Genomic DNA, 13,340 nt, shown 5'->3' with positions numbered 1-13,340 from the left:
ACCACACTTAGAAAATGTGTTGTGCTTTTGTTGTTGGTCTGGTCTATTGATTGTTTTTCTTCTTACACATAAAAAACTTGGATTCACAGAAAAAGTTCATCTTAACCCAGTTAAGATCGCCTCAATGTAGATATTCTCATGTGTTGTTACTTCCTTGCTTTGCGTCCCTTGGGATGAAACTAAGTATATTTTAAACAAAAAAGAATAAATCGAACAGGGATTGGCTGTATGCTTGTTAAAAATATTTTAAGGTACACTGAGGAAAACTGAGAGTACTTTTATGGCACATAAACAAGTCGGGGTGAAATTAAATGTGTGCGTGTTTGAAAAAGCACTCACTGAATAGAAACACAGCATGATTCCTGTATTAGTTAAATTAAAAATAATGGTAGTCAAGAAGGAGAAAAAGATGATACATACTTGTAAACAGACCACTCACTAATTAATGGCATCAAAGCAACCAACGTTTTAAATAACTTCCACAGAGAAAGCTACACCGGGGAAGTGATCTACGCACATACAGTCAGAAGTCTTTGTTTTTTAGAGCTTCAGCATTTTGTCTATAAAAAGGTGTAGTAATTACTGATGTGTGTGGTAGGAGCATGACATCAGTTATATTTCCAATCATTTGTTTTGTTTAATTACCAGAATACAATATAATTTACTGCATCTGACACAAGCAGATGTGAAACATCTGGAGAAGCTGTGGAAAGTGCTACTCTACCTGTAACATCATTCAGCATGACCAGTTTGGTGGTGGGTCGGTGATGGTCTTTGGAGGGATATCCACAGACCTCTGCAGGCTAGGCAACGGCACCCTGATATCCATTAGGTATCAAGATTAAAACCTTGGACCCATAGTCAGATGCTACGCCTGTGCAGTAGGTCTTGATTCCTGGTGCATGACAATGCCCGGCCTCATGTGGTTAGAGTACACAGGCAGTTCCTGGAGGATGGAGGAACTGATACCATTGACTGGCCCCAACACTTGACCTAAATTCTATATGACATCTCTGGGACATCATGTCTCAGTCCATAAGACGCCACCAGGTTGCACCTCAATCTCTCAAAAATGTGGTTCAGTGATGCCCAGCTCCAAAACGGGGAGGCAATCACCCAGGACACCATCCGTCATCTCATTATGAGCGGCCCCTGATGTTGTGAGGCATGTTGGAATCATACAAACTACTGAGTTGCTGCAATAAAATCAGTAAAATGTACAAGCCTGCAACATTTTTTTACTTTGATTTTCAGGGTTTCTTTGAATTCAAACCTCTGTAGGTTTATAATTTCCATTTCCATCAAACGATGTGGAATCCTCTCATTCCTAGCACGTTAGTCAATCAGCATATCAGTATAGATTTTTTCCCACTGAGTGTTTTCTATATATATATATATATATATATATATATATATATATATATATATATATATATATTCATTCAATAAAAATATTATTTTTTTATACAGGATGGGGGGTGAAAAGGGTCACACATTAAAAAGATTTCGTTGTTAATTTTTCAGCCTCAGACCGCCGTGCAGCTTCATGTCCATGCAAATAAGTCCAGTTGATATTTGCAGTACAAAGTGACCTTCTCTACAAAGAGCTGAGAAGATCTGAAATCCCACATCCGACTCTGATTTTCATGCACTTTCACAGCAGTGGAATTCAAAGGTGGGCTTTCAGAAAGCTTATACTGTAATTTACATACTGGCTGTGGACAACGCCTTGACACTGGTGGTAATAGTTCAGCACCCTACAATATTACTTCAATATTCTGTTAAGATGTCGCAAGCATAATCCCATCTTGGACTTTTATGCACCTTCAAATTTAATAATATCTTAATAAATCTGTCAGTTGTTTGCCCATCCAGACAGTTTCAGGTGTTGGGGATTCGAGTTAGTGGATGCTGAATCTCTAAAGCTGCTTTGTTTTACCTCTGTTTCCTTTACAGTGTGTGCTGCCTGCTTCACTCAGTCTGTAAGGATCAAGTTGATTACTAACTGTACTTCCTCCAGTGGCCACTTGAAGTTGGCTATATGAATCAGCAGACTCCAAAATAAAAATCCCAACTTTACAGCATTTAAAAGAATATTTACAGTTGATTAATGAAAACTATTTTGGGCTCCGTGCTTTTTCCATAGTAACTGTGGAGGGTTAAGTTTTTAAAAGTTATCCATGTGGATACTGTGTATGCTGTGGCTTGCATTCACTAATTGGAGTCACTGAACTGAACTTCTCCACCAAGTTTGTGCCGTTGTTGCATTTTTCACCCTTTTTTTAATAGCCTGTCTTAGAAGTGTGTGCTTAAGTATTGATGTGTGAAATTCTAGTATTTTTATTAGGTTGTTATTTAGCACTAATTACTACATATGTGTATCGCTGTCTAACACTGCAGCTTACAATAGCTAACTTTTAACATAGCGGCCTATCCTGTCATCCAAACATGGTCGCTTCACAAAATTAACACAGTGATAGTCAAAAAAGCAAACTTTAAGGCGTCACAAACCAGTGGGCCACTTTATTTATTTTTGTATCCATCATTTATATACAGTCTATGGTTCATTTCCAGTATTCAGTTTTTGGTGGATATAGTTGTCTTCATGTTCACCCAGAAAGCTGAGCTCACCGTCTGGGACAAGGCAATGTGAACTGCTTTTGAATTAATATACTGTAGCTGTGCAATTTTGGAATCTGACTATCATAGTTGACAGTTTGGCTGTCCACACTGATTTCCATGCATTTAAAAAAAAAAAAAAACGTTAATATATATCTATGGTGTATGGAACTAACTCATTTTATAATCTAAAACATGCAAGTTTAACATATATGCCAAAAAAAACCAACACAACAACAACAACAACAACACACTTTTCCACAGCACTTTTCTAGTCAATTTGAGCATGCAAAGCGCTTTCTTACTACAAGCTTCATTAACACAAGTGCTTTATTCTGTGTCTAACCACTTTACCTAACATTCACACTCACTCCAATGGATGCATCAGGGAAAACTTGGGGTTCAGTATCTTCCCCAAGGGCACTTTGGCATACACACTAGGGAGCCAGGAGAAGTCTGGTGCAAAATAAAGGCTACTTTTAAGTATAAATATATTAATTTTTTCCCAAAAATTACAAAATGAAGAACTGAAATAACAGATCACAGAGCTGCTTCTTTGCCAATAAACAGAGATTTACTTTTTAGTTCTCTGGGACTTCACTGAAATACTTTTACAGAAATATATGTTCATATTCTCTTGATCTCATCTGATGGGTATCCCTCTGCTGAACAAAGAGGAGGGCATATGCCGCAAGCAATCAAAACCACTAATACCATCAGAGCTTACATTACTGAATACATAACAGAGCCAAGCAGACAGACACACACATACACACACACCAGAGAGGCAGAGTGTAATTATTCAGCACCTCACCAACAGTCAACATGCTGTCAAACTAGAGAGATTAAAAATAAATAAATGCTGTAAACAGTTGCACAGCAGAGGCAAAAAATAATTCCACTCTCCATTAGTATGATGGCAAGTATTTAAGAGCAGTTTCAAGGTTATATCGTTACCTGAAGGTAAGGGCTCTCTCAAAGTCATGATGTGTCTTTTCAAAGTGTGAGACACTACTCCAGCATTTCTTAGGTTTATGATCAAAGAATATTAATCTAATAAAAAAGGCTGCAGTGTCACAGAATCACTTACATGCTCTAGCTTGACCAGCTGTAACATTAAAATGTTTGTGAACACTGATAAATTGTCTGTCTGTATTTATTCTGTTTGCACTCAGGATTGTTGTAACTTCACTAAATTTTGCTTTTTTAAATTCCCTGGTTATGCACTTGGAAGCTAGAATTTTGCAATATCCCTTTTGCCTTTGGCTGACCTTTTGTCAGTGCTACAGCAGTGATGTGGATACTCATGTGTATTTCTGCATAAGAAACATTCGCTGCACATCAATAAGAGGAAAAAAATCTCTTAGAAATAATATATAGTTTTTTTGTATTTTAACTGCTTTTTTGTAACTCAGTTTGTCAAATGACTAGTTAAATCTACCTGGATCTGTGTTAAAAAACAATAATGAAATGTATCCAACCATGCAAACTGAAAGATTATTTTTTTAATTAATAAATTAGTTTGTTTGAGACTTTCTATTGTGTGTAATGTAGGTTTTTATTCCCCGCTTTATTTATGTATTTATTTTTTTACATTTGTATTATTATTTTTTTACATTTCTTACATTGTTTATTGCGTATTTATTAAATTTAACTAAAAGCAAATCGTAAAGGACCGTTTTAGTTTTAAATTGTTGGTATTTTTATTCACATACGGTAACAAAACCCTTCAATTTATTACAATTTCTTTTAGTCTTTATTTTTCCTTCTTTGGGGTTTCACTGTTACCATAGTAACTGGTAGTAACGCATTGGTCCGTCCAGAAAATCAGTTCGGCTCTTGGTCCGTTTCTAAAACCATCCGTAGTGAAACAAATAGGTGTTCTTCGGTTGCAATAGTTTGACTGCAGGGAAAGGAGATTGGCTAATTGTAAAAGTGGGGTATGGATAAAGTTTGAAAATCAAGATTACCTGATAAATACTTGATAACGAGTTTTACTCATCGACGTTATATCAGCCTGGCATTGTGTAAGCAGAAGAAAAGTGACTGATGCCGTGCCGACTGTAGCGACAAATTAATGTTCACAGGTTCGACGAGGTGGAAACTTGGCTCAAGCTAACTAGAACAACCTGTATTGGTGTGGTTTAACAGCATGGACCCATTTGTAAAATTCACAAGTCAGAGTCAGGGAAGGGACCGCATATTCAGGTGAGCTTTTCATCGCTTTTGTAACCAGCTCGTACAAACGTTACTTTATTTTCTTGATAAAAACGGGAAAGTTACCGCATGACTGTATCCTTCTAACTTTCCCCCTTCATCTGCTTCTTGTTTATTTTAGGGCAGCTCAGTATGCTTGTTCACTCGCTGTTTATTTACTTCGAAACAACTCTGACAGAAAGGACCTTGTGGCAAAACTTAAAAGTCTGGAAACCAGCTTGAGCGCTGGACGAAAATGTGAGTAACTGTTGAGGGAGTTAGGAGGCGTTCAGTGGCTGCGGTTAAATTGGATTTCAGTTTCAAATCCACTGTGGTTGTCCTAATTTATTGCATTGGTTTCTGTGAACATGGGTGGTTCTAAAAACTGTGATGAATTCAAAGAGCTTATTTTATTTTTGACCATCAGACAGAAATACAGTTATTCAAACTAAACAAACGCATCATACATTTGGTTAACAAATGACTTGAATCTTGTCTCTCTGTTGAGTTTGTCTATGAGCACTGTATTTCTTCATCATCAAGGCCAGTAATTCTGCCAAGGAGTGCACAAATGAACATTTTTTTTCTTTTCTTGGCAAACTGTCTACTTAAAACTTAGACAGTGTTGTTCTGTAGCTGTCTCTTTATCTCTCTGTAAGCTGGGATAAAATCTGCACCGACTGTTGCTGCAAATGACGGTAATTCTGATAAACGTACCACTCATAGATGTGCTTACTTTAGAATTCATGTGGAATTTGACAAATTTTGTACCTTGACATTTGGTAGCTTTAGTATGAATTAGGTAAAGACTGAAATGAAACAGGCTTTGCATGGAAATTAAGGATATGGCCGTGCCTTAGAGCAGCTTCTTTTGTTATGCCGCAGCTGAGCTGTGTTAAGGCCAAGGCCAAGATCTGTTTGTGCACCAACTAATGATCTCTTTAAGGAACTCTGCTGCCTCTAGGGCTGGCCTGCCTGTCTTTGTGTTTCTGGGTGAAGGGTCATTTATGACTCCCAATTTAAAATGTGATAACGTGTTGTGAAAGGTTCAAAAGTTTAAAATGAAGAGACTGGGGTGCATTGATGTTGTTCCAGTATGTAAACATAGATAGGCAAATAGTGAAAAGATGCTGTAGTTAATCCTCTGTGTACCTTAACTGTATTTCCATCTGTTGTGGGCTGCTATAATGAAGTGTTGACCTGCCATTTCATATTAAATTGATTACTGCTCTAATACCCTTTCATGTCCCCCTCCTTTGTCAGTGCTCAGGCTGGGAAATGCAGCAAATTCCATTGAGGCTGCTAAGCGAACCATGCAGCTCTCGGACCGAGTGCTGCGCCTGTGCCTTACTGTGGCCAACGTGAGCCGCACCCTCTACTTTATCTGTGACAATGTACTTTGGGCCAAAAGTGTCGGTCTTATCCGCAATATCGACAAGGAACGCTGGAGTTTAAACTCCTTCCGCTTCTACTTCTTCTCATTAGTTATGCATCTCAGCAGAGATGTTTATGCGGTTCTCCAGGTGATGACAAAGAGGTCAAGAGATAAAAACTTTAAACAGAGAATGGATCAGCATCTCACTGAGAATCCTGAAGTAGCTGAAGTTGTCGTCCCTCACCTGGATGGCTTTCTCTTTCTGCTTTTGGAAACCCTGAAATCACACCCGGACCTTGCCTTGGACTCTGTGAAAAACATCTGTGATCTCTTCATTCCCTTAGATAAGCTTGGTTTATACCAGTCAAATGGGGGAGTGATCGGATTCTGTGGTCTGATATCATCGCTGATTGGGATTGTCACCCTCGAACAGCCCAGGCTAAGGATTGCACCGTGATGACACGGGCAAAGTTAAATATTACAAAGCGATTACAGATCAAAGAGTTAATCACGTCAGGTGCGTTCAAGAGGTCGCTGGAACTGTAATGGTGGACAGAGGTTAAAAACAAAACCAGCACATTTTACAATCCCTGAGTCAGTAATAACTAATGGACTTGCACTTTTTTAGAATTACTGGATTTCTCTGTTTTGCACAATATCTGGAATTAATTTTGAAAGGGAGCAAATCGAGTCGATATAGAAACTTTGTCTATTTGTTGTACTTTAGAACATCCAATGACAGGTACTTTTGTATCCCAGTCTTGCACAACACCAGCTGTTTTACACTGTAGTAGAAAATAAGGGCTACTTAGTGGTTATGAAAAAGAAAAAAACTTACTCTGTCACTTCTAAGTTCACTGTTTTTCTTTTTCTAAACTCTGCTTTGTACTTAAAATGAGGCAAAACTTGCAGCACCAGTTTCAGAGATTTGCTTCGGTTTTTTTCTTTTGGCGTTGGCTGAACGTGAGTAATTTATAGGATGTATGTTACGAATAGAAGGTGGGTATGTTTGAAAAATGAATAAAACTATGCAATAATGTTTGTATTATAGAGAGAGTCACCTTTTAAACATTCTAATAAGAACATATCTGTGAATTGAATACTCGAGACACAGAAACTCACCGGTCACTTTGTTAACTAGACGTGTTAAACTTCTCTTTAACGCAAATGTCTAACTCAATGCGTTTAGTTGTGTAGACGTGGTCAAGACGAACTGTACAAGTTGAAACTGACCATTAGAATGGAGAAGAAAGGTGATCTAAGAGTGGCACTCTTTGATTCTGTCATAGCCTTGTGCTTCTATATCTGTAGTTCAGAGTCAAATACAGGAGTGATTAGCTCCAACAAAATGATGTGAAGTAAATATCCAATGATGCAGTTCTCTGGGGAAAATGCCATTTGGTGCCAGAGACGAGGGGGATGTCCAGATTGCATTGTGCTGATAGGATGGCAATGTTAACTCAAATAACCACTTGTTAAAACCAAAAATCGTCTCTCCCAATGTACAACACATAGACCCTTTAAGCATTTAAGATGGGCTACAGCAGCAGAAAAACACACCAGGTGTAACTCCTGTCAGCTAAGAACAAGAAACTAAGGCTCCAGTTCACACAGACACAATACAATTGGGCAAAATTATTCTGGAAAACGCTGTGTTTGAGTCCAGATTTGTCAATTCAATTCAGTTCAAGGCCTTGAGGCACTTTATACTGCAGGGTAAAGACCCTAAATAACACAGAAGAAACACCAACAATCTGAACCATGAGCAAACACTTTAGTGACAATGGGACATAAAAAAAACAAAACCCTTTAACAGGAAGAAACCTCACCTACCAGAAACCTGGGCACAAAGATGCCATGTGGAAGAGAACCAAGGATTAATAATATAACTAATGATTAAATGTAGAGTGGTGTATAAATATATATATCAAACATTCAGATGCAGGGTCAGAGTTTGCATAAATAATAAAAACACATGGATTCATCCTGTATTAATGAGGCTGGTATGTAACCTACAACCACAGTGTACTCTGATGACTACTTGTAAAATAACATGCCAGGCCGCTCCGAAGGCAAAAGTACGTCTAACCCACTATTCTAAGGAGCTTGGAAAGAAAAGCGTCTGGACTTTTTTAAGTTTCTTGAAGACGTTTAACCTGTAATCCGAGAAGCTTATTCAGTTCTAAGAGCAACTGGTGTACGCGTGGCACAGCAAAGAAGAGCCATCTCAACGGGACAAGACTCAGCTGTTCATCTGCATCTAAAGGACAAACGTCACTCTTTCCTGGATGCCAATTTTCACATTTTGGACAGAGAAGACAGATGGTTTGAAAGAGGAGTGAAATAAGCCATCTATGTCCACTGTGAACGGCCATCTTTGAACAGAGGTGGTGATTTACACACCAACTGTCTGCCAGCTATAATCCTGTTTTGAGATCCCTTCCCAGACGCCTTAACGCCCACTCACATCAGTATATCACATGATAGGGTGGGGCTAGGTTTCACTATGGGTTCATCAGAAACCTTGGCTGATTGTGACCTACACCCGTTTTCACACCTTGGCTCCTGTGATTAGGTAGGGGATCAATAGGGCTTAAAATCTGGGACTCTACAACAGTTGCTCTTAGAACTGAAGAAGCTTCTCGGATGAGAAATGGAACGTCTTCAAGAAACTTAGAGAAGTCCAGACGCTTTTCTTTCCAAGCTCCTTAGACTACAATGACCTGGATGACTGCAACCTTCACAGAAATACGTCTAACCCAGTACTGCTTTGTTTTTAAAGCAGACGCTTTAAAAAATGTTCAAAAATGGAGCAATACTGCCCTCTTGAGGAAGTATGACGCACTGTTGAATTGAAAAGAGCTTTATTTTTCAATTTCACCGAGACAATACACATTTTTCTTGAAAGCTTTTCTCAAGAGGATGACATGATAACGCATCCACAATCAAAAATTGCAAAAATATATCCTGTTTCCCTTTCATCGTACTTGGGTTTTGCTGTGTAAAGAATGAACAAACTATGCAGAGATGAATTCAATAAAAGAACAAACACAACATAATAAATACATTTGCTCTCCTAGCTAGATCAAATGCAGTGATTTCTAAAAGAAGAAGAAGAAGACGAAAAAAGGGTCATTTCACATTTTATCATGGCTTTTTTTTTTTTTTACCAATACCAAATAATATGAGGAAGTGGGTTGCCAGGTTGGAATCAAAACCAAAACATAAAAGTCCAGGCTGTTCTTTCAAATGCACATGTGAGCAAATATCAAGCAGCTTCTATAATTTTGGAAAAATCCAGCTTGTCCTAACTGGAATAGTTACGCATTTCAAAAGGCATCTGAGATTAACTTTATCAAAAAAAAGATGAAAAAAGCACTTTGAAAGTGGCACAGTGTTAAACTACAAATTTATAAATACTGCAGCCCCAAGTGTCCTTTTTCCAGAATACCGATGATGGTTATATGTAGAATCACTCTGCTCTTTGAATGAAAGGCACCTTTAGTAGTTAGCTACTGTGACAGTACAAAAAACAGACAGCACTTGAAAAGCACCTTAAAAAAAATAAAAGGTGTGGTTTGCCAAAAACACATTTAAATAAATGGAACATTTATCTTCATGATACTGTGATTTTGCCCAGGAAGTTTCACCTCTTCTACGGTTTATTTGATCATTGTAAAAGGTTCTTATTTGTAAGTGTGAAGCCCTTCATTTAATAGAAATAGTTAAATTGCGACTTTAAACTCTCGTGATCTAGCTGGTGCTCCATCCTGCCAACAGTAGAAACATTTTAGTACCTTTCTTGTGCCAAATACAAATAAACTGTTTTGTATTTTTAAGAGCCTCTTGTGTTTTATTACCACTGAAGCATCTGCTGCTTTTTTCTAGTACCAGCACAAATGCTACGGGTGTTTATCGCGTATTTGCTTGGTTGCTCAAACCAGTAAATCTTAAAGAGATCTGGTCCTGAGAAGATAACCAACCAGGCACATTAACTAAATGATCCCTTTTCTGTGTACTGGGGCTTAAGGAATCTAGTTCTGGTAATACTGAATGTTCAAAGCTGGTGCTTCCTGGGCTTACAATTTTCCCCTTCCCCAATCATCAGTGCAGATAAATGTATCTTTCTTGGAAACTTTCATATGTGCCGAGACAGAGGAAATGTTACTAGTCTAAAATCCTTCAAATATATCAGAGTACTGAATGAATTAAAAAGAAACAAAAAAGTGATGATTGCAAAATAGCAAAAAGACCCCACCGTCTATTTGCACTGACAGAATCAAGAGGACCTTGGTTTTGCAATGATTTCTGCAAATATTCCTCCTGATAGTGGTGCTTGCTAGGATTGGACGTGATTATCTGACAGATAACGAAACGACAAATGAAGCTAAAAATACAAAAACAACACAGATAAGACAACTGCTGCACAACACCTATCCAGTAACTGAGCTATCCTTCAAACTAAAAAGACATTTACAGAAACAGTCTGAGCTGGTTAAGCAGAGACAATTTCAGAACTGGGGTACCAGGATTGTGGAAATGTCAGACATAATGTACATGTCAAGGCAAATATTGGCTTCATTCTATCATTTTTAGCCACCTTTAAGACAACTGTTGTTAGTATAGCTACACTGATGCAAATGTCCAGAGAATACTGAAATCTGATCTGCTTATTTGCACTTTAGGCTAATTCGGGTGAAATAAAATGGCAGGTGGTGGTTAAATGAAAACATCTAAAAGTCTCGCCAGCAGCCACTAGAGGTCAGTCTGCTCCTTACACGCAGCCGAACCAGAGTGGTTTGAACTTAGTGAGCGACCTACAGTGCCATACTCCCTGTGGGGCTAACAATTACACAGTAAAATTTATAAAGGCTTTGCTGTCGCATTCAGCAGAATAATATCAAAATGTAACACCCACTCAAGTAAATTATGCTCTCACCCCATTTTTTTTTTTAAAATAACCAAGGTGTAAACACAGCATGCTCATGTATGTCAGTAAACCTGTCACAAAATAAATTGGGAGAGATTTCTGAATCAATAGTTGTTTTTTTCCTCACTAGACACTAAAAGGCAGTTCTTGGTACTGTAGGCTACATGTGGGTGAAAGTGACAGAAACTGTGCACAAGCACTTTCTCGAAAAACCAACGTTATAGCACTGCGAGGAGTCGTTTTGTGGCATTTCAACATTTCTCAGAAATGAAACAGTACGCTAGCAGAAAGCTACAGGACAAAATCCATCATTGAAAAAGCCTAAAGAAGCAGATTTTAAAGAGAAATCGACTTTTCAGGGTCTCAATCCTGCAGAAAAGGTGTCTTGTGTTGTTGTTGTCTCGTCGTAATGAAATATAAATTAATTAGTAAATTATGATCTAGTCTAAAGAGAGAAACTGTTCATGGCACGGTCCTATCGCTGTCAATATGGGATCTGATCATTGACTGATCAATCATCATTTGACTTTCTATCAGCAAAAAGCGCATAAATTTCTCTATTTTTAAATATAAAGACTTTAGTAGCATTTGTTTCCCCTCTAGGACTGATTGTACCATCACTTTTAATACTTAAAAATCAACACTTTTTTTAAGGTTTTTTTTTAGTTCAGATGGGATAAAGGAGAATTTTTAGGCTGGAATGATCACACCCATTGGCTTTCACCGTGTCACGTTTTACAGCAGAAAGAATCCAGCGGCAATCACAGCTGTAAACCAGATGGTGTCGAAGGGTAACATCGGATCATGAGTCCGTGGTCTCGGCCCGCTTTTTGGGAAAAAAAAGAAAAAGAATAAAAGAACCTCGCTCCTCGATTACATCAAGACCAAGGAGTAAAGTGAATAGTGTCTCAGCGGCTTCAGGACCCATCCGGGCAGTCTTTGGGTCCGTTAGGAGTCTTTTGGTCCAGTCGTATTACACCCTGCCGAAGGGCCGAGGCCGATCACTACGAGAGTCCCTGCGCTCTGTCGTATTCTGTGATCAGGCCTTTGATATGCGACAGTTTCTTATGGAGGTACTCGCATCGCTTTTTCTCTTCCCGATACCCAGGAAACTTCTGAAAGAAAGAGGAAGAGAGTCCAGTTAGATGTTGTTGGCTTCAACCTGATTTTATGAGAAGATGCTTATCTTTGCTTATCTCTGATTATCAGTAGATAAAGAATTTTTAAAAAGAGCCATCGATGCATATCAGCAATAAAAAAAAGGAATGGTTTGATATGAAGATAACGTGGCTAACATATCTTAGATGATGTCTTGAGATAACTCTTTTAAAACCAGAATATGTTTTTGTGGTTCTTGCACACCACTGAATAAAAGTGTTTAGATAAAAAAAACAGCAATAAGTCTTACTTTTTTGTACTTGCGATACTTCTGTAGTATTTGTTCCTCCATAAGCTGAAAAAGCAAATATAAGAAAAGGTGTTAGTGTGCCATATGATCTGATCTGTTTTCTATTGCGGTGATTTACAAGAAACGGAGCAGCTAGAGTAGCCTCCAAAACCGGACAGTACCTTGTACTCTTGTGTTCCTGGAGAGAGAGTGTTGATCTTTGAGCCCAACTGAACAAACATCTCTGTTATAGCCCCAATCCGGTCATGAAGAGCTCTGTATTCATCGTACTCGGCGCAGAAGTCCTCATTATACTTCTGACGCTGCTCCAGCGCAGTTATGATGCTGTATTTTCTAAAGAAAAGGAAAGAAAGAGAGGAAAACATTGACATTTTTTTTTAAAAGCCAAGAAGCAGAGCCATCGTTTCCTGTGTTTCCAGTAGGTGGCACTGCACATTGGCAGATTTCAAGGCCCGAAATGTAACTGATTACAGCCTAATATGTTGACCAGATGTACGAATAAAAAGCTTTTTTTTAAAGTAATTGTCAGGGAAGCTTTGTGGCATGTTATTTAGATGTGCATTTTTTCACTATATATAAATATTTTGAAGCTGAACTTCAACAGTCAGCCAGACTCTGAAACCTAAACACCTCAGTGAGAGATGAATCTCTTCTAAATCTGGTAATATGACATAAATAACAAAGCCGGACACAGAACATATTCAATCTTACGTTAAATAATCAGGCAGATCCTCTGCTGTGCCACAGCTAACAGGTGTTTTCTCTCCCTCATGGCCTGTAGATAGGAAAAACACACACATCGAAAAAAGGTT

At 38.3% G+C, this 13,340-nt stretch overlaps 2 protein-coding genes across 3 annotated transcripts in view; one reads left to right on the top strand and one right to left on the bottom strand.

The window, feature by feature from the left end:
* Positions 1 to 4,485: 4,485 nt before the first annotated feature.
* On the top strand, positions 4,486 to 9,358 carry pex11a (peroxisomal biogenesis factor 11 alpha). Of its 2 annotated transcripts, XR_013970923.1 has the most exons (4): positions 4,486 to 4,827; positions 4,958 to 5,073; positions 6,079 to 8,724; positions 8,766 to 9,358. XR_013970923.1 is itself a non-coding variant. In XM_080876636.1 (3 exons), the coding sequence occupies exons 1-3, from the start codon at positions 4,772 to 4,774 to the stop codon at positions 6,645 to 6,647; spliced, it is 741 nt and encodes a 246-aa protein (XP_080732762.1). In that variant the 5' UTR covers positions 4,486 to 4,771; the 3' UTR covers positions 6,648 to 9,358. The 2 variants fall into 2 exon arrangements, 1 of the variants encoding a protein (XP_080732762.1); XM_080876636.1 differs by having other exon boundaries at positions 6,079 to 9,358.
* The window catches only part of LOC308393120 (RNA polymerase II elongation factor ELL), a gene marked incomplete at its 5' end in the record, with an annotated part of 26,511 nt that continues 22,208 nt past the window's right edge, over positions 9,038 to 13,340 (bottom strand). The window contains 4 exon segments of the mRNA XM_080876635.1: positions 9,038 to 12,235; positions 12,529 to 12,573; positions 12,690 to 12,861; positions 13,240 to 13,303. Of these exon segments, the coding sequence (XP_080732761.1) occupies positions 12,125 to 12,235; positions 12,529 to 12,573; positions 12,690 to 12,861; positions 13,240 to 13,303 (392 nt within the window). The 3' untranslated portion in view covers positions 9,038 to 12,124.

This window comes from Rhamphochromis sp. 'chilingali' (genome assembly GCF_963969265.1).
Source record: "Rhamphochromis sp. 'chilingali' genome assembly, chromosome: 2".
Classification (NCBI taxonomy): Eukaryota; Metazoa; Chordata; class Actinopteri; order Cichliformes; family Cichlidae; genus Rhamphochromis; species Rhamphochromis sp. 'chilingali'.
Note: the sequence above shows the minus strand (reverse complement) of the source record. Positions and strands in the feature narration are given on the sequence as shown.

Coding starts and splice junctions, on each gene's coding strand:
- pex11a (XM_080876636.1), top strand. CDS start 4,772: ATGGACCCATTTGTAAAATTCACAAGTCAGAGTCAGGGAAGGGACCGC. Junction 4,828..4,957: donor GGAAGGGACCGCATATTCAG/GTGAGCTTTTCA, acceptor TGTTTATTTTAG/GGCAGCTCAGTATGCTTGTT. Junction 5,074..6,078: donor CTTGAGCGCTGGACGAAAAT/GTGAGTAACTGT, acceptor CTCCTTTGTCAG/TGCTCAGGCTGGGAAATGCA.